Source organism: Chionomys nivalis, chromosome 7 (genome assembly GCF_950005125.1).
Source record: "Chionomys nivalis chromosome 7, mChiNiv1.1, whole genome shotgun sequence".
Classification (NCBI taxonomy): domain Eukaryota; kingdom Metazoa; phylum Chordata; class Mammalia; order Rodentia; family Cricetidae; genus Chionomys; species Chionomys nivalis.
The window spans coordinates 41,735,030-41,761,536 of NC_080092.1; the positions used below are offsets into that span (position 1 = coordinate 41,735,030).

Here is a 26,507-nt window from a genome sequence, read left to right on the forward strand (position 1 = left end):
GCTGTTTAGGCTTACAGCCCTAGTTCCTGCTGCTTTGGCGGTCTTGGCTCCAGAGAAGTTATAGAGCTATCTGAAAGTAACCTACATTACCCCCAACACTGGTTCAGGGATGAGAAGGGTCAGTGGGCTAGCAGGTAAGAGAATCTAAAATAAGAGGATGTCACAACCCTTTGAACTCAAGTTTTCAAACAATGTGGAATTTTAATGAATCAATCTTGGGACACAAATATAATAGTATTTACACCACTAGAAGTCCTTACCAGACATCTTTATTTATCACCATTTAAAGCTATTAGGAATCCTCAAACATTATAGGTGATTTTAATTTCAGATTCTGATAAATACTGCTCAACTTCAGCTTTAAAAAAAAAAAGTCCATAATTTACTACATAAACAAAAAATAAATTCCCTTTAAATATATATCTTCTTTCCAAAACACAGGTAGACACAAAGCTAAAAGATGCCAGCTACACGCAATACTAATAACGGAAGAGATCTGAGTCTAGGAGTCTCTGATCAAATCCAGAGGACCTGCAGGGACGGGGCTCTACCAGTGCGGCTCCACTTTACACAAGTTGGAAGGTTCAAGAGTTTCATTTAAAAAAAAAAATGATTTTTACATTTATGTGTGCGCATATGCAAGAATGTCACTGTGCGAGTGTGGCAGTCAGTGAACACGTCCTCTCCTTCCACCATGTGGGCTCTGAGACTGAACTCGGGTTCTCAGGCTTGGTACCTTTACACACTGAGGCATCCCGCCAGTTCAAGGGTTTCCTTAAAAACAAAACAAAACAACAAACCCACATTTATTTTACCCTGAGGATGCAGTCATGTGCCACAGCATGCATGCTTAGGTGAAGACAGCTTATGGGTGTCAATTCTCTCGCTGGGAGGAACTGACCTCAGGTAATGAGGCTTGGTGGCAAATGCATTTACCTGCTGAGCCCTTTCACTGGGCCTGAGTTCTTGAACTAATGAAAATGTAGACTGGGTATAGCTCAATGCTAGGGTGCTTAGCTTTCGGGAGACCTTGGGTTCCATCCCCAGGACTAAAAATAAGTAAATGAATAAATAACAAAAATGTCATTTGTTACACAACTTAAAACATTTGGAAAAATACCTATGAGGCAGGCATGGTGGTGCATGCCTTTAATCCTTGAATGTAGGTAGAGGTAAGCAAATGTCTGAGTTAAAGGCCTGCATGGTCTACATGGTATTTCCTGGCCAGTCGGGGCACATGATGAGACCGTCTCAAAATACCTGCTTGTGGGAAAAATTGACATTTGGTGGAAGGGGGCACCTGACATGGTGTTCACAGGGACAACAGAAGACAAACTACAGGAGTCTGTCTTCTTCTATGATGTGGATTCTATCTTTATATAATTTGAATTCAGTTCATTGGGCTTGTCCAGCAGTGACCTACTCTGCCAACTCAATGGCCTGAAAGGTATTAAAAATAAAAATGTGTTTAGTGCTAGGGATGGAACCCGGGCTTTATGCATACTAGCTCAGTTCGACCACTGAGCTGCACCACAGTCTAGACAAATTATTACACTTTTTTTTTTTTAAATTGAGCTCTACAGTTTTCTCTGCTCCCCTTCCCCCTTCAACCCTCCCCCAAGGTCCCCATGCTCCCAATTTACTCAGGAGATCTTGTCTTTTTCTACTTCCCATGTAGATTAGATCTATGTGAATCTTAGTGTCCTCACTGTTGTCTAAGTTCTCTGGGTCTGTGGTTTGTGGGCTGGTTTTCTTTATATTTAAAAACCACCTATGAGTGAGTATATGTGATAATTGTCTTTCTGTGTCTGGTATTGTACTTTTTCTTTATTTAGAGAAAACTTTTCTATAATCAAATGTATATAATACTTAATATTATTACCCCTGTACAAATCAAAAGAACTAACATTTATAGACCAATATGGTATATATTTTAAAGAATGCATTGTTGTATGGCATGTGTAGTCATGTTCCTACCGCAGTGCTCATGTGGAGGTCGAGGACAATACTGGAATCATTCTTCCCACTTTATGTGGGGATTAAAATCAAGGAACTAAATTCAAGCTGTCAGGCTACACAAACAGGTGCTATCTGCTGAGCCATCACCAGTCTGAGAAACTGTTTCTAAAATACGTGTGTTGCACGTGTGTGCCTACATGCATGCGTGGAGGCCAAAGGAAGGCTGTGACTGTCTTCTCCGTTGCTTTCTACCTCACCTGAGGGCTTCTGCTGAACCACAGTTCACTACTTTGGCCAGGCTGGTTGGCCAGGAGCTCTGGGGGAAGCACCTGTCTTTGCTGTGCTTAAGGAACACACAGTGTTGTCCAGCTTTTTACACGGAAGCTGGGTATTTAAGCTTAGGTCCTTTTGCTTGCTCTTACCCTCTAAAGAGCAAATTTACTGTGCTTTAATATGACCACACTTCCCCAGCACTCTCCATCTTGTAGAGGGCTAGCTCAGTGACTTCTAGACAAGGTGTAATGGGGCTAGGAACAAAATCCAAACATCTCTGTAGAGTTCCTGAAGATGTTCCAAGAAGAAAAGGGGCTATTTGAATGATTCCGTGGGTAAAGGCACTGGCTATCAACAATCTGAGTTCATTTCCCAGAACCCACAAGGTAGGAGAATAACTCTCCCAATTACATATACATACAAAATAAAATGTAATTTAAAAAAAATTATAAAAGGGAGAAAGCCTCAAGATGGCACACCAGGGGTAGAAGGCTGAAGAACCAACACAGCATCTCACAGTTCCCAAGCCACTGCCACCCAAACACAGGAAATTCTAATGTTTAGTACAGCTCTCACTCACTTTCCCAACCGATTATTTCTACTCACAATGTATCATTCCTACCGCAGTGCTCATGTGGAGGTCGAGGACAATTCTGGAATCATTCTCCCCACTTTATGTGGGGATTAAAATCAAGGAACTAAATTCAAGCTGTCAGGCTACACAAACAGGTGCTATCTGCTGAGCCATCACCAGTCTGAGAAACTGTTTCTAAAATACGTGTGTTGCACGTGTGTGCCTACATGCATGCGTGTGGAGGCCAAAGGAAGGCTGTGACTGTCTTCTCCATTGCAGTAGCTGGGCTATGGTAGCACACGCCCTTAATCCCAGCACTCAAGAGGCAGACGGATCTTTGAGTTTGAGGCCAGCCTGGTCTACAGAGCGAGTTCCAAGAGAGCCAGGGTGGCTACATAGAAAAACCCTGTCTTGAAAAACCAAAACCAAAGCCAGGCTGTGGTGTTGCACGCCTTTAATCCCAGCACTCAGGAGGCAGAGGCAGGTAGATCTCTGAGTTCGAGGCCAGCATGATCTACACAGCAAGTTCCAGCAGGTCCCAAAGCTACAGAGAAACCTATCTTGAAAACAGAAACAAAAAACCATAACCAAACCAAACCCTTTGCAGGGGGGGGGGGACGGGGACTGATAGAGAGCACATATTATAACATTCAAGGGATTAGAACAAAAAAGTAACTTTAATGTAATAACAATAATCTGAGGATAAATAAATCCACAACAGACGCTAACGTTTGATTTTTTTTTTCTTTCTTTGCAGACTGGTTTTCTGAAAGCAATAGGGCTGAAGATGTTAAAACTGAATTTCTGAATGTCCAGGTGGAACCGGCGTGGGACTGGCATGGTACTTCCTGCTGCCCTCTTCACACTCGCCAGGCCAAGGTGACAATTCTGTTAACTCAGGATGGGCGTTAGTTTCAAGAGTAACTGGAGGGCTTGTTTCCTGAATCATCTTCTTGTGAGCCCATACTCTGTGAGGGGAAGGCAAATCGGTGTGCTTGTGATCAACTATCATAGAAGACTCTTGTGGAGGCAGGCATGCCGGCTACTTAGCCTGTCTCTCTTGCAGGAAAGCCACCCTGCATCAGGCAACGTGGGCCTTCCCTAGCCACACTCACAGGCAGGTCCTGACATATCTTACCAAGCACCTCTGTGAATTTATGGGTACTAGTTTTTAACAACAGTGAACAACTGTTTAATAAATAAAACCAAGTTCTTAATGTGGTAATATCCCTCCTCCCCCACCTGTTTCCAACGAGGAGAACCCTATTTACCTTTTGAACAAACTGGGGATTCACCGTGATCTCCTGGTCCATGGCCTTCAGCCGCTCATCCAGCTCTATGCACTTCAGCATCTGTGCAAGAGTCATATATAACCATGGTTAGCTACAACTGTCTATTAGTTGGATTACAGATGATTGCAAGCTGCCGTATGGGTGCTGGGAATGAAACCCAGGTCCCGTATGAGTAGCCAGTGCTCTTAACCTCTGAGCAATCTCTTTAGCCCTATCCTGGGAATTTTGTTGTTGGATCTGTTGCTTTCAGACAGTCTTCCTACATAGTCCAGATTGGCCTCAGACTCACAATCATCGGCCTCCCAAGCACCAGGATAAAGGAACAGGCAGCCATGCAGAGCCGGCTTTAATTTATACAATGTAATTTCACTCATTTCTTTCCTCCAAGGTAAGAGCACGGTCCAGATGAACCAACTCATTTCAAATCAACCTTCAAGAGCAGCAGGCCTCACACACAAGGCAGCCTATGACTGTGTACCATGTTGCTAACATGGTACCCCTCTTCTAGAAGTCCAGGGTATTGTTGCTGCTGACACGGGAGAGGCCTTCGGGTCTCCCACCTCAATGTCCACAGAAACAAGTCCACACACTGCCGTCAGGCACAGGTTAAACGGTAGATCTCTGGAATGTTTTTGGAGTTACAAGTAGGTTTTGGTAATCTATTTGAGAAATCTAACCTACCATTTAGTATAGTCACCCAATCAACCGAGAGGAGTGTCCAGCGGTCACTTTTGAGATTAACATTGTAGGAGCTGTGTCTACTGGCTGGAAACTGCCTATAAAAGATTATCCTGGAGCACAGGAGCATTTCCAACACAGCAACTCCATCACCTATCAAAAATGCCCAAACCAAGCAGCATGCTTACCTCTTGATCAATGTTATGAAGCATGGCTGGGTTATTATATTTTTCAGGATTATCATGGAAACTGACCATACCATCCTTTTGATTGATACTTGCAAAAATTTCCCCATCTTCTATCTAAAAAAGAAAGAAAAAGAAGGAGACCACCAAAGTTTAGACCTGACACAGAATATACAGAGATGTATTGATATAACCAAAGGTCCAAAACAATGCATAAACCTTGCTGTGTCACCCAGACACACACCTCAAACTTGTGATCCTTCTGTCTCAGACTCTGGGATAAAGGATCATAGGCCTGGCTACTTAAGGAAAGTCACAAAAGCAGTAGCAAACGGAAGTCCTGATGGCTATTCTGATCCCTAAAAATTGCTCCACAGTATTTGTTTTGTTTTCAAATAAGGTATCATTCTATAGGCCGGGCTGACTGCAACCTACCACCCACCAGGAAACCCTCTATAGCTACATCACATAGCAATTCTACTGCTTTAAGTTCCTGACTGCTAGGATTACTGCAAGAGCCACTGTGCCAGCTTTCCAGTGTGATTACTGTTTGGCTCACTTGTGAGCAATGGAACCAAACTGCTAAAATGACCTTTTTCCTTGGAAGGGACAGTAGATGTGAGGTTAATGTGACAGTAGTTCCAGCCCAGAGCATGTTAGAATTCAGAGTTCTCTAACAACAGACATTATTGCAGACTAAATTATATCTGGGCTGTGTTTCACCACAACAGTACTTTCTGTAACAACCAGAATAGAAAATGACCTAGATGGCCACATAGTTAGAATGTAAGGGCACAGTATAATACTACAGCCTGAAAACAGATCAACTACAAATACTACAACACATGGTTCTTGCAAAGCAGGCATTACACACTTTTTTGTTTAAAGCTTGAAACAAACTCAACTCAATAAGCTGTTGGAAGTTGGAACATCACTGAACTAGGGATAGGGCTGGAAGCTGGTTATATTCTGTCCCTTCATGGACATCTTCATCTTTTAAAAAATGTGTGTTAAAAAAAATAAATAAATAAAATGAAATAAAAAAAAAATAAAAAATGTGTGTAGTGGGGGCTGGAGCAATGGTTCAGTGGTTAGGAGCACTGGTTGTTCTTCCAGAGAACCCAAGTTCAATACGCAGCATCCACAAGATGGCTCACAACAGTCTAGAACTCCAGTCTGGAGGGATCCAAAGCCCTCTTCCAGGGGCACTGGAGGCACATGGTGCACAGATACACATACAGACAAACCACCCTCACATAAAATAAATTTTAAAAGAGAAAATGTGTGCAGTGGAACGCCCATTAAGTGTACCTTTAGGTACATTACTAGTAAAATGGTAGCTTAAGAACCCTGCCTCACCAGCCTGTCATTCAGGGCTGCTAAATCTTTCTTTAAAGGTTTGTTTTATGTGTATATGTCTGTGTGTGTACCAAAAGCCAGCCAGAGTTACAGGCAGTTATGAGGTGCCAGACATGAGTGCTGAGAACTGAACCGAGATCTTCCAGAAGAGCAACAAGCGCTCTAAACCGCTGAACCACATCTCTCACCTTAAATCTTTCTGCTTTAAGCTGGCTGCCAAGTGTGACAGTCTGTCCTAGCGCTTCGTCGGTGCTACTGCACGCGGAGTCAGACTGATGCTGCCCACAAGGGAAGTCAACAACGCCAGAGCACACTGATTCAGCTACTATTTTTTTGGGCAAAACTCTCTTGATGTTGAGGGTTTTCAGAATACTACTTACAGTCAGATGATGCCCTCACAGATCAGCTAACAACACTGTTTTGTCTACAGGGTGACTATTTGGAGAGCAGAAATGTTAGAAAGTAAGGCCTAGTGGGGGTTCCTGGAGTGTATCTTTGAAGGGGATTGTGGAACCGCAGTCTTTTTCTTCTGGCTTGCTCCTTACATATGTTCCTATCATGATGTGCCACCCTCACCAAAGGCCAGACCAATGAGAACATCTCATGCTGGACCCAAATGTGGGCTATAGCATGCTCTTCTCTCTATAAAGTTACTTGTCTCATACACTTCCCTGCAGCAATGCAGCCACGGCTAGGAAATGTGACTGTAAGGAAACAGACCAAAATGTAACAGTGGTTGATTTTGAATATCCACTTTTTTAAAACCCCATTTTTTTCCATAATGAACACCCACTGCTTTTAAGAACAAAAATCCACTAGTTAGAACTTTTAACACACTTACCATGTGGAGAACGTATTTTTCTGCCTCCTGAGGTCCAGACAATTGTACACGACTTGCCATATCTTGTAATGATAGTGTTAAAAAGGTCTGGAAGTCAGAAGTAAATTAATCACATATAGAAATGAAAAAATAAGTATGTACTGATGTGTTCCGCATTATTTCTATTGCTTTATAAGATAATTTTTCCTTTGTGAAAATGACTTGAGGCTCACTGACTAAGGTGCCATTGCCAACCTGACAGCCAAGGCAGGAGACAGCTGGGTCCCATGTGCTGTTCTCCACACGCTCTCCACCCATGTGCACAGGTACATACACACCACACACACACAAAAAAAAGGTTAATTTTTAAAAATAACTTGGCCGGGCAGTGGTGGCACATGCCTTTCATCTCAGCACTCAGTAGACAGAGACAGGAGAATATCAGTGAGTTTGAGGCCATGGTCTACAGAGTGAGTTCCAGGATAGCCAGGGCTACACAGAGAAACCCTGTCTCAAAAAAACAAACAACCAAAAAAATAATAAATAAAAAATAACTTGAAATTAAGGAAACCAGTGATCTCAGCTGTCACTAAGAGTTAATGAGAAACAGTTAATTCCCCAGACACGAGTAGCACTTTTAGAAGTGAGAAGTCAAGTCTCCGAAGGCAGAAATAAGAACAAGGGCTATGCAAATGTGGAAAAGGAAATCAAAGGGACATTTTCATAGGAAAATGCTCATTCTAACATCATTAGGAAAACCTAAGTAAAACTATACTAAGGCTGCATTTTCCACTGGGCTAGTAGGAGAGGGCCGGCAGTATCTGTGATACAGGCTTAGGCTGCCATGGGAAGAAGCTCAGGACATGCTGAGGGAAAGAAGGGGAGAGACTGGCAAGCTCCTTATTATAAGTAATTGTATTCACAAACACACAGAGAACAGACAGAAGAGGAATCTAAAATCTAATGTCCAGTCAGGCATGTTTAAACACACCTTTACTCCCACACTCAGGAAGATGAGACAGGTGGAACTCTGTGAGTTCAAGGCTAGCCTGGTCTCTTTATCAAGTTCTAGGCCAGAGACGGATACACAGTAAGGCCTGTCTCAAAAACAAAACAACCAACCAAGCCGGGCGGTGGTGGCGCACGCCTTTAATCCCAGCACTTGGGAGGCAGAGGCAGGTGAATCTCTGTGAGTTCGAGACCAGCCTGGTCTACAAGAGCTAGTTCCAGGACAGGCTCCAAAGCCACAGAGAAACCTTGTCTCGAAAAACCAAAAAAAAAAAAAAAAACAACCAACCAACTAATGTCCAGACATAGTGAGAGAAAAGTAACCCCTCTCTGACGGGTGTGGCAGATAAACCCCATTCAACAATTCCTGTACCTTGAGACAGAGGCACAGGCTTCCATCACTAACATGGTCTATCTACTGAGGCCTCTATGACTTCTTTCTGATTTTCTATTAAGAATGAGGCTTCCTGCCAGGCGGTGGTGGCGCACGCCTTTAATCCCAGCACTTGGGAGGCAGAGGTAGGCGGATCTCTGTGAGTTCGAGACCAGCCTGGTCTACAAGAGCTAGTTCCAGGACAGGCTCCAAAGCCACAGAGAAACCCTGTCTCGAAAAACCAAAAAAAAAAAAAAAAAGAATGAGGCTTCCTTAACTAGAAACTCCTTTCTCTTTTCTGTTGTTATTCTGGCATTAGGACCTGATGCTAAGTGTTGCTACCACTGACAGAGATCCACCCACCTCACTTTATAGTGGTCCCCCTCTAGATGCCCTGAAGGGTGCTCATGAACTCAGTATTTACGACCTGCCACGAACTGGCACATGAAGGAACCAGGACACAATCAGTTAGGAGACACGTCTCAGTTCTGGCCCTACAACTTTAAGATCCTCCTTAATCAAATTTCTTTCTTAAAATTTTTATTTTTCCTTTGTGTGCTTATTTTGTTCCAGATTATCCTATCTTAACTAGAAAACATTTTACTATGCTGCTACTTCAAAAGCACAAGCAATGCCTGCATATATTAGACTGATTTCTTTCTCTGCTTTGAGACAGGGTTTCACTATGTAGCCCTGGCTAGCCTTGAACTCAAGATCTGCTTACCTCTTCCTTCCAAGTGCTGGGGTCACAGGTATGTGCACTATACACAGCCATATTCAGTTTAAACTCTTTTGCCTAGATGACAGGCTACATCTGCTTCTGAACTTTTATGAGTTGCTTTTCTTCGTCACATTCTTCATTTTCCTCTTACAAATTAACTTCTTACCAATTCTCTGCTGACTTCTTTAAGTCAAGAAGTTATCACCTTTCTAGTGTCTAGACTATGGAGGGGAATTCCTCCTGCTTAAGTGACAGCTCCTTAATCTCTCATCACCTCCAGACCTGTGACCCCAATGGCCTGTTCACCTCCACTTGCCCAATTCCCCACTCTGCTTCTTTTGCATGCACCATCACTTCCTGCTGCCGGGCATCCTGGCTACAGTCTGATTTCGCTCCTACAACTTTTCCTACCACTGACGATGCAGGCAGAGTTGGGGAATAGGACCCCATCACCTTACCAGCTGTCACTGCCAGGCTGTGAGCAGACCCAAGAGTCAAGTGCTATTTAAGTTTCTCTTAGTAAAATTACTATTACTTGCAGCATACACTTTTTTAAAAATATATTTTTATTTTATGTGCATTTCTGTTTTGCTTGCATATATGTAGTGTGAAGGTGCCAGTTCCCCTGAAATTGGAGTTACAAACAGTGGTGAGCTGCAGTGTGGGTGCTGGGAATTAATCCTGGGTCCTTTGAAAGAATAACCAGTGCTCTTAATCACTAAACCATCTCATCTCTCCAGCCGCAGCATACACTTTTTGAGCAGGGAATTTAAATTTATACGCTTCTCTTCACACTTCAAACAATAAAGAGCATATTTCTTGCTTCTTCTTTTCCCCTTGAGTCTCACTATGCTGTTCAGGCCTCACGAAGTCCCCCTCATCAGTCTTCTTAAGTAGCTAGGACTACACACACATACCATTAGACCCAGGAGGCATTTCTTATCATCAGAAACCTTGAACACAAGAATTAAGGTTAGGACCCAGTAGACCGTACCTGTAACTCTAGCACTCTGGAGTTTAAGGCGGGAGGATCATGAGTTTAAGGCCCACTTGGGCAACATAGCAAAATCCTATCTAAAGAAATAAAAAGTTCCTTACATCCTATGATCTAACCACATGTGGCTCATCTAACCCTGGCCTAAATGATAATGTCAGCCTTCTCAAGCCTAAGCAGAGATCAGCACAGCCTGAGAAGTTCAAGGCCAGCGATCGCTAGCCACCCGCCATTCCCACTTGGAACTGATGACCCCTTCAAGGCTACTTCTCTGCCTCCCAGTGTAGCCGTATCGCCTACCTTTCTTCCTCTTCACCTGCTCCTCTTCTCAAATACCCTGCTCTAGCCCTGAAAAGACCAAAAGGTATCAATCAAACTCTTTCTAAGAACCCAGCTGCAACAGATTCTCTCTTAGTGTAGAAATCCTGCCACATTTTATCCTGTACCTGCTTCCTCTGTGCTGAAAAGGGAAAGAAAAGGAAACCAGGTCCAAGGACAACCAGAGCCACCACCAGAGGAAAGCACTTGCCTCACCTTTGTTAGCCTCTGAATGTTCTTTTTATAGAGAGATGACAGGCACTGCTTCACCAGGCCCATGTTGTTGTCTCGAGTAAAAGTTTCACTGTGCTTGTTCACCAGGTTCCGGAGCTCAGATGGGTTATTGGTTGAGTAAACTTGTGCTAACTCATGGTACGCGTTGCTGAGCGGCTAAAGGTTTGGGGTGAGAATGAAACGACAGCATATGTTTTGAGAACACACAATGCATACTGTCATGAAGGTTCACTTTAAAACAAACGCCTGTTCTTTAAGACCAAGGACAGAAATCCACTAAGGAGTAATTTATTAGTAATAATTTATGAAGACCCACATCTTTTCGCTATCAGTGGTTCTACTTTTTGTATTGGTAAGTTAAATGAGAAAAATGAAGGCAAATCTTCATTATTCCCAACTACTTCTAACTTCACGCCCCCTACTAGGCACAATGGAACATTCACTCGGGAACTGGGCAAGAACATGGAAGGGTCCGAGCACCACCACCAGACAGAAACTGATTCAAATGCACCTCTGACTGGTCTTGTTCCTACATTGTTGTTAGTTACTAATTCTTAGGAGTAGAACCCTTGAGCTATGAAGACAATCACTTTACAAAAGGTATTTCTCTAACAGCAGGTCTACTGTATGTTCAGGGACCACATGGGGCTCTGAGTACGGCTGCCCTAAAGGAACCCACCCGTCACTTTCCCATAGTGCACTTTTAGCTACCTTCCCCTTTGAGAGGACAAGGCAGTCAGAGTCTTGAAAGTCAAAAGGGGCTCTCGGGCAAAGAGCAGGTAGTCATTTGTCAACAAACCAGCATAATATCAGAATGATGTCCCTAAAATTGAGGGTCTTTTTTGTTACTTTTTTGGGACAGGGTCTCTTTATGGAGCACCAGCTGTCCTGAACTCTCTATGTAGATCAGGCTGGCCTCAAATTCAGAGATTCACCTGCCTCTGCCTCCTGAATGCTAGGATTACAGATGTGCACTACCATGCCCAGCTTTAAAATCCTGAGTGTTATGATAGTGGCATTATTACCAAAAGCATTGCAATCTCATAACTCTTTGTGACTGCTCAATTTAAAAAGAAGTCATAGCCAGGCAGTGGTGGGGCACGCCTTTAATACCAGCACTTGGGAGGCAGAGGCAGGTGGATCTCTGAGTTCAAGGCCAGTCTGGTCTACAGAGTTCCAGGAAAGTCAGGACTACACAGAGAAACCCTGTCTCCAAAAAACAAAAACAACAACAACAACAAAAAAGGAAAGACAGAAGGAAAGAAAGAAAAAGAAAGAGTCATGAGCATATGGTATTTATTTATTTTTGTAGCGCTGGAGATTGAACCTAAGGTCTTGAGCATGCTACAAGGCCTGAGCTATGTCCCCAACCCACATGTATATTTTTGTGTATGTGCAGAAATGAAGGCCAGAAACCCATCTTAAGTGTGATTTCTCAGGAGCTGTCCACTTGTTTTATAACACAAAATGTCTCACAAAGATCCAAGATTCGCCTAAGGTCAGTGAGCCCCAGGATCCACTTGGTTTTGCCTTGTTCAATTTTTAACATGGGTTCTAGGAATAAAACTCACGCAAAGCATTTTATTAACTAAGCTATCTCCCCAGCTCTCTTTCTATATGCACTTAAAACAAACAAACAAAAAAAAAGCACTAATTTTTTTTTCAACCCTTGTCCCAAAGTCTGGCTGTCAGGAAGAACTGGAACAAGGCGGCAGTTAAGTAGAGCTTCAGTGAGATACCCAACATTTGAATAAACTAAAGTTCAATCAAATTAGAACTACATTCTCAGTATTTCGACTAAAATGTTTAATAAAGAAATACAACATACAAATCCACCCTCCATAAGAGTTTAAATACCTATAGTCTAAGTATAGAGAAAGGCCTGAAAATAGGCTTTACAAGACTGTATTGTTATAATGTCTTTACAAACAAATTAATACAGAATGTAAGAAAATCAATTTTATTTGTAAACTTACCTTAATAAATCTACCCACAATTTGAGACGTGTATTTAGGCAGCTGCTGTACTTTGCCAAGTAATATCAAAGACACTAAAATATACTTTTTATAGGATTCCAACATGATATGGCTGACTGCCATGGCGGGAGTAGTAATGGCCTGAGCAAGAGAAGAATGGGTAGTGTGAGGACATGGCACAAGGAGAGGGAATATGTACCTCTTCAATTATGTAATGATGAGACCCAATGTCCATTTTTATTAAGATAGTTTTATTACTATTTATCAAAGGGCACATCTGTGAGTGGCTCTCTTCCCACCACGTGGGCACTTGGCCCAAACACCAGTCAGGAGGATGGGCAAGTGCCTTTACCTGTTGAGCCCTTATTTTCTTCCAAGTATTTTTAAAACAGGGGAGGGTGTGAACAGTCCCCAACTACCTCAAATTATGCAGCTGAGTCCTGCATTTGGGGAAATCGCGTAAGTCAGTGCATCCCAAGTGCAATAGAGAAGCTTCACCTTGGGAAAGCCACCTTGATCATGCCAGGTTAAATATATAACACTTTTGTTTTTGAGATAGACACTTGCTATATAGCCCATGGGTGCCCGGGAACTCAAGAAGTGCCTACTGAGCTCCTGTGTATATCAGCATTCATGGTTTGTGGCAACTTTATTGATATATAACTCAGAGCACAAAATTTACACCTTTGAAGTATATAATTCAGTGGTTTCCACTACATTTACTAGGTTGCAATACTATTACCATTACCTAATTCCAGACTATTTCAATCCTTCAAAAACAAAAACAAAAAACAAACAAACAAACAAAAACCCCACCCTATTCATAAGTCATTGTTCACTTTCCTCCACAACCCCAGGCAACCATACTCTACTTTGTCTCTGAACTTGTCTTCTCTGGGCACGTATATAATTATGTGATCTTCTGTGACTGACTTCTTTACCTTAAAAAGTGTTCCAATTTTGAGGCCAGTACCTCCCTTATGTGGTCAAATGAGTCCACGGTGTGGACATTCTTTAGCTGATGAATATTTTGTGTTGTTCCTATCTTTTGGTTTTTCATGTTTTTATGTGGACGGTGTTTTTTTATTTATCTTGAATATATTCTTAGGAACAAAACTGCTGCGTTTCATACTTAATATTGTAATTGTTTTAATGTTTGTTTTTTAGTGTTAGGGTTCAGCCCAGGACCTTGAATTTATAAGCAAGGCACTCTTCCATGAAACTGTGCTTTAAGATCCTAAGATTTATCTTAACTGCCAAACTCTTTCCCAAAATGTCTGTCATTCTACAATTCTGCCCACAAGTATGAGGGTTCTAAATCCTGAATCCTTGCTAGCACTCTTACTATCTTTCTAGACCTTAGCTTTCCTAGTATGCAGGATCCAGTAACACTCTGGGACTGTTTTCATCACACACGTTCAGAACCGTATCACAGGCTTTAGAAAACTGATTACCTGCTCATAAAAGTAGAGTGCTCTTTCAAAGTTCTTCAGCCCCGTATAGATCATCCCTCCATAATAATAGTAGCACAGAAAGTGTTTTGCATCATAAGCTCCATTCTCTTTACAGATGTCCATCATATCCACATCAAGATATGGAAGGGCAGGTTTAAAGCACTTTGCTAGTAAACAAAGCTATAAAGAAATTTATATTAAATCATTTTAAATTTCACTATGGCAAATTTAGGAGAAAAATCAGATTCCCAAATTCTACAATAATACTATTTTGCTTTACAGCTAATTAATGACACATTAATACACTGTTTCATTTTCTTAATCTTCTAGAATAAAAAAGCATTTCTTGATGGGTGTGGTCACTCACACCTGTAATCCTCCACACTCCAGAGGCTGAAGAACTGCTGCAAATTCAAGGCCAGGCTGGGTTACAAAGTAAGATTCCATCAAAAAAGAAAAAGAAAAATGGTGTAGGAGGTTCTTCTGTTTGTGTGTTACTTTCATTGGTTGAATAAAGAGACTGCCTTGGCCTTTTGATAGGGCAGCCCTTAAGTGGGCGGAGTAGACAGAACAGAATTCTGGGAAGAAGGGAAGTGTGGCAGATGCCATGAATCTCCAGCCTGAGACGGATGTAGGTTAGAATCTTGCCGGTAAGCCACAGTCACGTGGTGATACACAGATTTAATAGAAATGGGTTAATCAAGATATGAGAGTTAGCCAATAAGAGGCTAGAGCTAATGGGCCAGGCAGTAATTTAATTAATACAATTTCTGTGTGATTATTTTGGGGTTAAGCTAGCCAGGTGGCAGGACGTGGTCCCCTCCTCCTTATTACAGAAAAAGATAAAAACAAATAATGAATTAAAAATACGAACACTAAGGTAGAACAAACCACAGATGAATTGAAAATCAGAATCAGATATAGGTCAGTACCCACCCACCCACCACTCATGAGTTTCTGGATGAGTGAACAGTTGTGCTCATTTTCAATTCACTGGACTAGTGAAACAAACACAGACCAGTATCGCCTTTAATCACTCAGTAGGCGGAGGCAGGTGCATCTCTGAATTCAAGGCCAGCCTGGGCTACAGAGAAAGCTCCAGGAGACCCAGAGCTACAGAGAGAAACTCTGTCTCAAAAAAACAAAAACAAAACAACAAAATAAAAAAGTGTGCAAATACAAAAAGCAAGCACACAAGGAAAGCAGTGTATCTCAAACAATGGCAACAGTAGAGACGTCTGCAGACTCACTGAGCAGCCCACTTCTAAAAATTAGACATAACCAGGTATTGTGCACACCTTAATCCCAGTATTTGGAGGCAGATGCAGGCAATCTCTGAGTTTGAGGCTAGTCTGGTCTACATAATGAGTTCCATGACAGCTAGAGCTTATGTAGAGAGGCCATGTCTCAAAAAAAAATTAAAATAAATAAATACACCCCAAAACAACAATAATCAAATCAAATAAAAATAGATATATCTATCCCTGTCACAAAAGCACTTTGAAAATTAAAGACGTAAGCTGGGCGATGGTGGCGCACGCCTTTAATCCCAGCACTCGGGAGGCAGAGGCAGGCGGATCTCTGTGAGTTCGAGACCAGCCTGGTCTACAAGAGCTAGTTCCAGGACAGGCTCCAAAGCCACAGAGAAACCCTGTCTCGAAAAACCAAAAAAAAAGAAAAGAAAATTAAAGACGTAAAAAAAAAAAAAAAAAAAATGAACATGTGTCGGGAATACTCCACACCACAAAACCTTCTACAGTCTAGTTCCACTGAAGCCTGCTCAGATTACAGAATGTTGTGTAGCGTAATACAGATCAGATTCATCTCGAAGATGCATTACATAGGAAAAAGCAAGACACAGAAGTCCAGGCATTACTGGGATTTGTAGACTTAAGAAAAAGTGTGCATATACACTTGCTTGCCTGTGTAAAGTATCGTTAGAAGAAATGCACAAGAAAGTACTAAGAAAGTTTTCCCTAGCCAGGCGGTGGTGACGCACGCCTTTAATCTCAGCACTTGGGAGGCAGAGGCAGGAGGATCTCTGTGAGTTCGAGACCAGCCTGGTCTACAAGAGCTAGTTCCAGGACAGGCTCCAAAACCACAGAGAAACCCTGTCTCAAAAAAGCGTAAAAAAAAAAAAAAAAAAAAAAAGAGAAAGTTTTCCCTAAAGAGAACTGTGGCTAGCAAGAGTAGCAAAGAGACCTCATCATACATCCTTCCTTTTGGGGAGTCTTTTGGACTTGGAGGTACTTAGTATATGATAATTAAATAATATAATGTTTTAAGATATAAAACATCGCTTATGTTTTTATTCTTAAATTCGATAATCTATTGAACAGAAAATTACTTAAATTTCAAAAAATGCAATAACTATTATGATGACCCTATTAGTAACCCCGTCTCCATATCTCAACCCCTATAACACATTCTCCACCCATTCTCTTGTTGAGCAAGCCCCCAGCAGCCTCACACCAGTGATAAGCATGAATCACGTCATTGCTGTGTACCTGGCAGAGATCGGCATGTACTGAGGTCAGCTGGTTTGTATTCATCTGCATCTTGTCGATGGCTTGCTTAAGGATGCCAATTCCTCGAAGGGGCTGTCAGAAATGACATCTCTTTCAGATAAGTTCTCAAAGTTGGCAGCACATTGGATCTTATGTTGTCACTTACAAATAAAAAACAACACTAATTGATAGGTTCCTTACATAGCAATAAGGTTTCCATATTATGTCAGGAAATGTCTGCCTCTATTCTGTCACAAAGTGTTTTGATACATTTCTTGGAATACTTAGATAATTTCAATATCATATTTTAAATCAAACTTTTTTTTTCTTTTACAATGAGTATCAGTAATAAACTGTATTCCTTTCTTGAGGGTAGGGAGATAGCTCAGTTGGTAAAGTTCTTGCTATGGAAATATCAGGATCTGAGTTCAATCCCCAGAACCTATGTAAAGCTGGAGGTGGCAGTATAAACCCAGAATATAGCACCCAAGAGCCAGAGATTGTAGATCTACAATCTAGCTAGCAAGCCGGTCCAGTCAGAGGGCCCTAAATCCATGAAAGACTGTCTCAAAAAACAAGATAGAGTGAATGAAGAAGACATCCAATGTCAACCTGTGACGTCCATACACACGGGCACGTGCATACACATGTACACTAGAATACTTTCCTAATAGTTAAACAAAGAAAACTTTTCTGCATCATTCACCACAGATTCACTGTAACTATGAAGCTAAGCTTGTGAATGATGGTGCTGGTACATTTTTCACAGGGAGTATTAGCCCTAAAGACTGACTCTATAACCATGCATCATAAGCAGACTGTTACAAACAACAGTTCTCAGTCTCAAGCAAGGCACAACTCTGGTCAGAAAATGAGGCTCTAAGATACTACATAAATTTATGGCTTTTTCAATAAAAAAGAGGCATGGTACCAGCTCTCCTCTCCTCTACCACTCAGTACCACCCACCCCAAGATAGGAATCCTGTGTAGCCCAGATTAACCTTGAACTAGACAGGCAGCCAAGGATGACCTTGAATGCACAGTCCTCCTGCCTCTACCTTCCAAGTGCTGGGACTAGTAAATTTTGTTTGATTTTTAAAAATGTGTATAGGTTTTCTTCCTGCATGTATGTCTGGTGTCCTTGGTGCCCTGGGGCCAGAAAAGGGTACTGGATGCCCTGGAACTGGAATTACATTCAGTTATAACTCCCATACAGATACTTAGAATCAAACCCAGTCCTCAGTCAGTTCTCTTAACCACTGAGTCATCTCTTTATCCCCACAGCTTCTAGTCAAACTGTTTAGTGTTCCTACAGAAAACCAAAGGCACCTTCTGTCTTCAGCCTCCTAGCTTTAAAGTTCATTTAAAATACACCCAAATTATAATTTGTGTCAAAGGCAAAGAACAAGAACCATTCCGGGTGAAAACAAACTAAAGAAAAGTAAGAGTATCAACCTACGCTCTGAGGTCTGAGAACATCAGCCATATATCTGGCCACATCTGGCCAGAATCTGTGGTTTCATGAGAGCACTTTCCTAACACCCATTTCAGACACTGACCATCTTCATCATGGTCCATGAGGAAGCCTAGAAAGCACCCACTGAAGGGTACAGGGTAAGGAATATCTACACCTGAATTTCCAATGGTGGGTGCAGGATGAACAAGTGCAGCAAAAGCACTAATGTCTAGAAATCTAAGAGAGCATCAGAAGCCTTTACATTATCCTTTCAGCATTTTATAAGGTGAAAATCATAATTAAAGCTAAAAGGAAAAACAAAAAATAGCATCATTATAACACAAAGGGCACTAATTGGTAGTTTTTAGGTTTTTTTTTTTCCTTCCTTTAGTACTGGGTATGGAGTCAAGGACCTCAGACATGCCAAGCAACAACTCTACCACTGAGCCACATCTCCAGGCCAGACTCACAGTTTCAAAAACAATTATCACCAGCAGTCACCTCCCTGGAGACATCACATCTAGCCAAGGGCTGCTCTCAAAGAAACACACATATTGGGATGTTTAGCACTGAACCTAGACTTTTACTATACAGGTTCATGAGTCAAACACACTTTAACAAAACTAGGAATACTTGAACAACATTTCTTACCTGTTTTCTTTCCACAAGTGCATTTGTTAGCTGATGGCAAAGCCCAGCAACTAGATGCAACAATAACAAAAACAATAACAAAATATTGAAAATATAAACACTGCAAACAGAAATACATTCAGAAAGGGAAAATATTATTAGCTTACACGTATCTGTTGCATATCGAATGTGCTCGCCATTACAAGTACTAATGAAAAGCTGAACCTGTGAGAATAGTGTTTCAAAGTCAGGAACACTGGGCATTGAAAACTTCACAAACCTAAAATGGGGAGAAAAAGAACCAAGTTACCTTATATTTCATACAGTAAAGAACAGAAACAACTTAAGCCTGAAGTCCACTCTGCCTCTGTAAAATTAAGTACCACAGGGCTTGGAGAGATGGCTCAATGGTTAAAAGCACTTGCTACTCTTTTTTTTTTTAAAGATTTATTTATTATGTATATAGTGTTCTGCCTACATGTGTTCCTGCAAGCCAGTAAATGGCACCAGATCTCATTACGTGGTTGGAAGTCACCACGTGGTTGATGGGAACTGAACTCAGAATCTCTGGAAGAGCAGTCAGTGTTCTTAACTGCTGAGCCATCTCTCCAGCCCCTCCTCTTACAGAGGACCTAGGTTCAATTTCCAGCACCTACATGATATATCATAATCATAACTTCATTTTTAGGGGATCTGATGGAATTTTCTGATCTCCATAGGCATCTAGAATGCAAGTGGTACACATATACACAAGCAGGTAAAACATTCATACAAAATAAAAAAATTTTTTTTAAACATTTATCTATTTATTATGTATACAATAGTCTCTCTGTGTGTATGTCTGCAGGCCAGAAGAGGGCACCAGACCTCATTATAAATGGTTGTGAGCCACCATGTGGTTGCCGGGAATTGAACTCAGGACCCTTGGAAGAGCAGGCAATGCTCTTAACCTCTGAGACATCTCTCCAGCCCCCAATAAATATTTTTTTAAAAAACACCTGGGCAGTGGTGGCACACTCCTTTAATCCCAGCACTTGGAAGTCATAGGCAGGTGGGTCTCTGAGTTTGAAGCCAGTCTGGCCTACAGAGTGAGTTCCAGGACAGCAGGGGCTACACAGAGAAACCCTATCTCAAAAAAGAAAAAAAAAAAACAACAAACAAACAAATCAGTTGCTCAGGGTGTTGAAGTGCTCAGCAGGTAAAGGCACCTGTGGTCAAGTCTGACAGCCTGAATGTGATGCCCAGAGTGACATGGTGAAAGGAGGAACCAACTGTGGCAACTATACATGTGGGACAGACATATGTGCCCCTCCGCCACACACGAAGAAAACAAAATGCACATAATATAGTTTTAAAAAATCTGTTGTTGCTTTTCCTGTTTTGGAGAGAATGTACTCAAGTAAGGCAAAGAGAGGATAGTGTGGTGGGAGGCTGAGGCAGTAGCTCAGGTTCACGATGCTGTGGCCAGTTTAATACCCTTTCTACCTAGAATACTGGACAAACCAGCTACTAGGCAAAATAAGAAAGAGGGGCAGACATAACAGGAAGCACTAGATGACCCATCTTGAGTAACCAGGGAGATGGTCCACTGGTTGCCGTGAAACACTTTCAGACAAACTTGCAGAGAATTTCAGGAGAGAAAGCTGCCACCCTTAGGGCACTAAGCAAACTTCATGATCTCTTAAACAATAACTATTGAAGAAAACAATAACAATTTCAAGAAAAATGACTGATTCGCCTATACCTAAATTTTAGTTTGCATACCTTCATCTATACAGTACTACTTAATGATGTCCCTTTATCCTTTGTAATTATAATGCCAGAACCATTTTCACAATTGTCAATGGAGCGCTGTGATTTCCTAATAAAAAGCAGCAGCTCCAGGCTCCACATTTCGTAAGTGAAAAAATACAGACTTAAGCGAAGCTTCAGACACAAGCTCAGGGCTCTTTCCATACAATCTACATATAACTAGCATATAGTGGTGAGACACATATAGCATCAAGATGTTTTCATGGTTATAGACATTAGCACTAGAGAGACTAAGGCAGGAAGACGACGAGTTCAGGACCAGCCTACTGAAAAATGGGTCAGTGAGATGGCTCAGTGGGTAAGGGTGCTTACAGCCAAGGCTGAGGGCTGAGCTTGATCCCTGAAACCCACACACTAAGAAAGAACCCATTCCCACAAGTTGTCTCTAACCCTCTGAACATACATACATGTAAGCACACACAATTACCTGTAAAAAGTATGCTTTTCATACATCTTAAATATGTACACTATTTGCTCTTTCATATCAATAAGAAAAAATACATCTCTTAAAATTTCTTTTTAAAAAATACATAATCCCTACTGTGACCCGAGCCAGATGTTTATTACTTTAAATGCTCCAACATCTCCATTTATATATGCAACAACAAAACAAATTCTGTGAGACACCACTACAAGGAACCGCAGTTACAGCAGGCCTACGTCACTAACTGTGGTCCACCGCGTCCTAATCTACCACTCTTATTTCCTAAGTTAGAAAACGCGACTGTCTTGGGATCACATGAATAAAATACTGAGATAAATGCAAATTATAATGCCTACAGTTGTAAAAGCCAGTCCTTTTTTTGTTGTTTTTGTTTTTTGAAACAGGGTTTCTCTAGCTTTGGAGCCTGTCCTGGAACTTGCTCTGTAGACCAGGCTGGCCTCGAACTCAGAGATCCACCTGTCTTTGCCTCCCAAGAGCTGGGATTAAAGGCGTGCGCCACCACTACCCGGCCTGCCAGTCATTTTTTAAAAGAAATTTCCAAGGGAGAAAATAGCTCAGAGGTTAAGAACACTTTCTGTTCCTGCAGAGGACCTTAGTTCAGTTCCCAACACCCATGTCAACAGGCTCACAGCTGCCTTTGACTCCAGCTCCTCTCCTGCCTTCTAAGGGCCTCCCCCAACACGCACACATAAATTTTAAAAAAATTTAAAGAAAATTTCAAATTTGTAAAAATACAAAGAGTTAAAATGATAAAACTGGAAGCTGGAAAGATCACTCAGCAGTTAAGAGAACTTGCTTCTCTTGCAGAGCCTGGGTTAGGTTTAGTACCCACATGGTGGCTCACAACTACCCATAACTCCAGCTTCAGGGGAATGCAACACCCTCTCCTGACTCTTCTTTTTTTTTTTTTTTTTTTTTTTTTTTGGTTTTTTGAGACAGGGTTTCTCTGTGGCTTTGGAGCCTGTCCTGGAACTAGCTCTTGTAGACCAGGCTGGTCTCGAACTCACAGAGATTCACCTGCCTCTGCCTCCCCAAGTGCTGGGATTAAAGGCGTGCGCCACCACCGCCCGGCCCCCTCTCCTGACTCTTGTGTGTACCAGGAATATGTACATGTCCATAAATGCAAGCAAAATACTCATATACATAAAATCAATAAATATTGGCCAGGTGGTGGTGGTAGACGTCTTTAATCCCAAAACTCAGGAGGCAGAGGCAAGAGAATTTTTGTGAATTTGGGGCCAGCTTCATCTACAAAGTGAGTTCTACAACAGAGTTATTATACACAGAAACCCAGTTTCAAAAAACCTAAAAAAAAAGTCAATAAGTCAGTAAATCTTTCAAAAAATTATAAAACTGAAGCCAGGTGTAGTGGTGTATGTTTAATTCCAGCACTCAGAGGAAGAGGCAGGTGGATCTCTTAGTTTGAGGCCAACCTGGTCTACATAGTGAATTCCAGGACAATCAGGGCTACCAAGAGAACCTGTCTTCAAACAAACATGAATCTGAACAAAATATAATAAGCAATGATTTGCTCGAATAAAACACACACACAAGAAAAAGCACAGACTGTAACAAGCACAAAACTATAAAAGAAAAAAATGCCCCTTACAGAACAGCAAGGACACCCAAGGAGTGTTCCTGAACATCTAGAGCCCCAAGCACAGTGTCCAAGTGAGACAAGTTCTTCGCAAGGAGTTCTCCACTCTTGTTGATCAACTCACAGAGCTGAGTCATTTGCCCTGCAAAACAGAACATGAGCATTTTCAGTTAGGGTACTAACCAAACTAAAGAACTCTAACCAAACTTCCTCCTAAAAGCTAAAGTGCTTAAAGATTATTATTATTATTGGTTATTTGGGACAAGATTTCTCTATGTGACAGCCTTGGCTATCCTGGAACTCTTTCTGTAGCCCAGGGTTACCCTGAACTCACAGAGATCCCCCTGCCTCTGTCTCCTGAGTGTTAGGATTAAAGGCATGCACTTTAAAGAGGCTTTGTTATATCTTCCTGTGATTGAAGAAGGGCCAGAACAACTTGCCCATGCCTCAAAACTCAAATTGTCAGAGAAAATACTTTCCAGTTCCCTCTGATGTCCAGAAAGCACCTCTGGTCCCCAAACCAGAAGTACCATGCTGCTGTCACTGCCTCTCCTACAACCAGACAGTGCTTAATTTTGTTCCCCAAATCTCTCAGCGCCACTCCTTTCCCTTCCATATCTGAATTCTAATTTTATCATTTCTTGTAGGGAAAGAGACATCATCTAAATGCGATGCCTACTTAGATCTTTATTCCAAAGTCTACTTATTGTGTAAATTCAATCAAATTACACCAAAGGCTTTAAGAAATCCAAACATGCCTTTAATCCCAGTACTTGGGAGGCAGAGACAGGTGGATCTCTCGGATCTCTATGAGTGTGAAGCTTGCCAGGTCTACAGAATGAGTTCCAGGACAGTCAGAGCTACACAGAGAAACCCTATCTCAAAAAAGAAAAAAAAAAAAGAAAGAAAAGAGAAATCCAAACACTTCAGCTCAACTTCCAGAGTCAACTTAGTAACTGGTTTCTGCAATTTCTCTAGCCATGCCTCCTACTATTCCTTCAACCCCATTCTACAGTCACACCAAGCCAAGAAAATCAATAGTCCACATTCTCTCCTCTTTGTGCTTCTATACCTTCTGCCTTCCATTGCTACCCAACTTACCTCCCATTCCACTGTCAGCTTAAGCCATCTCTGAGCTCACACCAAATTCCATTCCCCGTGACTAAACTGACTACCTGTCCTCTCTGTGCTCTCACTGAACTACAAGGGATTGTGGCGGCCAGATAGTTCACAGTAAACACAATGTACGGGACAATGATACTTCTCCGCTTTGAGAATAAAGCCGTGTTATAGTGCAGCTGGGTGTGATGACATGTCTTTAATCCAAGCACTCAGGAGGCAAAGGCAGGTGGGTCTCTGTTAATTTCAGGTCAGTCAGGATTACATAGTGAGATCCGCCTCCAAAACAAACAAAAACATAAGTGCGTGTTTAGAGACAGCATGCTTATAATAATACAAAATACAATACAGAAACCTCTATTCTCCATTCAGATTCTATACTGCAGTCACCCTTATCTTTCCTCAGAAGCAGCTCAGTGCTACCAATGAATGCCCTACATATCCTTGTAGAGATAGTCCACACATATAGGAATACTTGCCTGTTAGGAAAAATTATTTTAAGGTGTGTTTATACTGCATTTGTTTAACTCTGTGAAGGTGTGATTCTTTGCCTGTCTAAAATACCTGATGGTCTAATAAAGAGCTGGACAGCCAATAGCGAGGCAGGAGCAAGGAGAGAGGTGGGGCTGACAGGCAACGAGGAGAGGAAGACCCCAGGGGTCAGCCACCCAACTACACAGCAAGCCATGAAGAAGTAAGATATACAAAAGAAAAGGAAAAAGCACAGAAGCAAAAGGTACACAGGATAATTTAAGGCAAGCTGGCCAGAAACAAGCCAAACTAAGGCCAGACATTCATAACTAAGAATAAGCCTCTGTGTGTGATTTACTTGGAAGCTGGGTGGCGGGCCCCCCAAAAGCAAGAGTAAGACATCATACAATACTTTGCCCAATGATGCATACAATTTTTCTCTTTATTCACACAGATGTTTGTGTCATGTACACTATTAAGCATCTTTTCCATTATTGAATGATGCCCTCAGATTCCGTTTCAGTTCCTAAAAAGTAAATGCACTTTTCTTTCTACAGCTGCATAGGAGGCCGTTTGTACGGCTGTGCTACACTTAACTTTATTCTTTTCCCAAGACAGGGTTTCTCTGTTTAACTGGCTGTCCTGGAACTCACTCTGTAGACCAGGCTGGTCTCAAACTCAAGAGATCCTCCTGCCTCTGTCTCCCGAGTGCTAGGATTAAAAGTGTGCTTCACCACCAACTGGCTGGTGTATGTAATTTTAATTGTAGTATGTGTGTCTGTATGTGGGTATGTGCACCTAAGTGAAGGTGCCCAAGGAGAACTAAAGAGGGTACTGGGTTTTGGGTCCCCTGGAGCTGATGTTACAAGTGGCTGCGAGTCCACTAACAAAGCTAGGAACTGCACTCGGGTTCTCTGAAGGGTAGTGTTCTCCAGCCCCGCTTAATTAACTTGCTCATTTAAAGATGGTGTCTCACTGTGTAGCGCTAACTAGCCTTGAACTCGGGATCCACCTACTCCTACCCCCACACAGCTGACCGGGACTAAAGCAGCACACAGCTGCCAGGGGCTAAAGCAGCACACTGCCACCACGCTCCCACTTCACTTTTAGACTTTGTGAAGTATGGATGAATGATATGTTTAAAATACAAAGCAAAATTCACAAATATGTAACTGGCTTGTGGGCTTAATTCCATCAATGATAAAAGGAAAATGAGAATTACTATTTATTATGAATGGTTCCATACATATCATTTAAACCTTATAACAGCACCCCCGGCACAAACGGAGATGAGTCCAACCTCACAGAAATTTCCAGGATATGTCAACAACAGTTTGTAGCCATACTTATTATAGCCTATGAGAAGCACTGTCTCGAGCATTTTTATTTGCTCTCTCCACTCAATTCCCTCAACTCTATTAAGGAGAGATCATATTTTTCTTAAGATTATGTATGTTCAAGTGATGGGATAAATGAACCAGACAGTATGTAAATTAAGGGAAAAATAAAGGAACAATTCTACGCCCTAGAAATGGAGTCCGACAAGCGAGAGCTCCCTTGCAGTTCGGCACGACCAAAATAGGAGCGGAGGATTCCGAGCGTGCGCTGCTGGCCAGCCAAGGCCCAAGCCTCCGAGCCAAGGAGCCCAGAAAGGATTCCCCTCCAGCCGCTCCAGAGGCCTGGACAGGGTGGCCAGAGCGGCAGGACCGACAGGGCGCTAGGCCAATCACCGAAAAGAAAGGATGGGCAAGGGACCAATGAGTGCTCCGGAATGCCCAGAGCGGAAGTCACGCCCCTAAAACTGTCAAGTGGCGCACGGTGGCAGGGGCCCGAAAGCCAGGGGGAGGGGAGGACGGGCGGGGGGGGGGAAGGGGAAAGAAAGTCCCCAGAGCCCAGATTGGGGAAGGCGCCGGCGGGGACGACAGCGCCCGTCAGTACGAGGAGTGCAGCTCGCCGCCGTGCGCCCCACCCCTAGGTACCGAGGCCCAAGCAGGCCCAGGAGGAAGGGCTAGAGCTAAGGGCGGTCCCAGCATCCGCACCGGCGCTACGGCATGCAGGCCCAGCCCTGCGCGACAGGCCTTACCTTGAGCTGAGAGCTGTCGGACACTGTTCACGAACTGCTCCAGGGCGGACGCCATGTTTCCCCGCTGGTGGCCCAAGCCGCAGAGGTGGCTCGCGCGGGAAAAGGCGGCCGCTCTAGGATGAGGGGCCCCTCGACCCACCAAAGCCTGGAGAAAGACACGTCACTTCCG

General features: G+C 42.4%; 1 protein-coding gene across 2 annotated transcripts; it reads right to left on the bottom strand.

Annotated features, from left to right (window-relative positions):
* Positions 1–225: 225 nt before the first annotated feature.
* Positions 226–26,497, bottom strand: Cops3 (COP9 signalosome subunit 3). Of its 2 annotated transcripts, none has more exons than XM_057775284.1 (12): positions 26,339–26,497; positions 22,678–22,807; positions 18,979–19,091; positions 18,833–18,882; positions 16,726–16,818; positions 14,219–14,398; positions 12,765–12,905; positions 10,771–10,944; positions 7,162–7,248; positions 4,965–5,078; positions 4,078–4,158; positions 226–774 (listed from the first exon to the last, which is right to left on the bottom strand). In XM_057775284.1, the coding sequence occupies exons 1-12, from the start codon at positions 26,391–26,393 to the stop codon at positions 739–741; spliced, it is 1,254 nt and encodes a 417-aa protein (XP_057631267.1). In that variant the 5' UTR covers positions 26,394–26,497; the 3' UTR covers positions 226–738. The 2 variants fall into 2 exon arrangements, with proteins under 2 accessions (XP_057631267.1, XP_057631266.1); XM_057775283.1 differs by lacking the exon at positions 226–774 and adding an exon at positions 1,620–3,774.
* Positions 26,498–26,507: the final 10 nt, after the last annotated feature.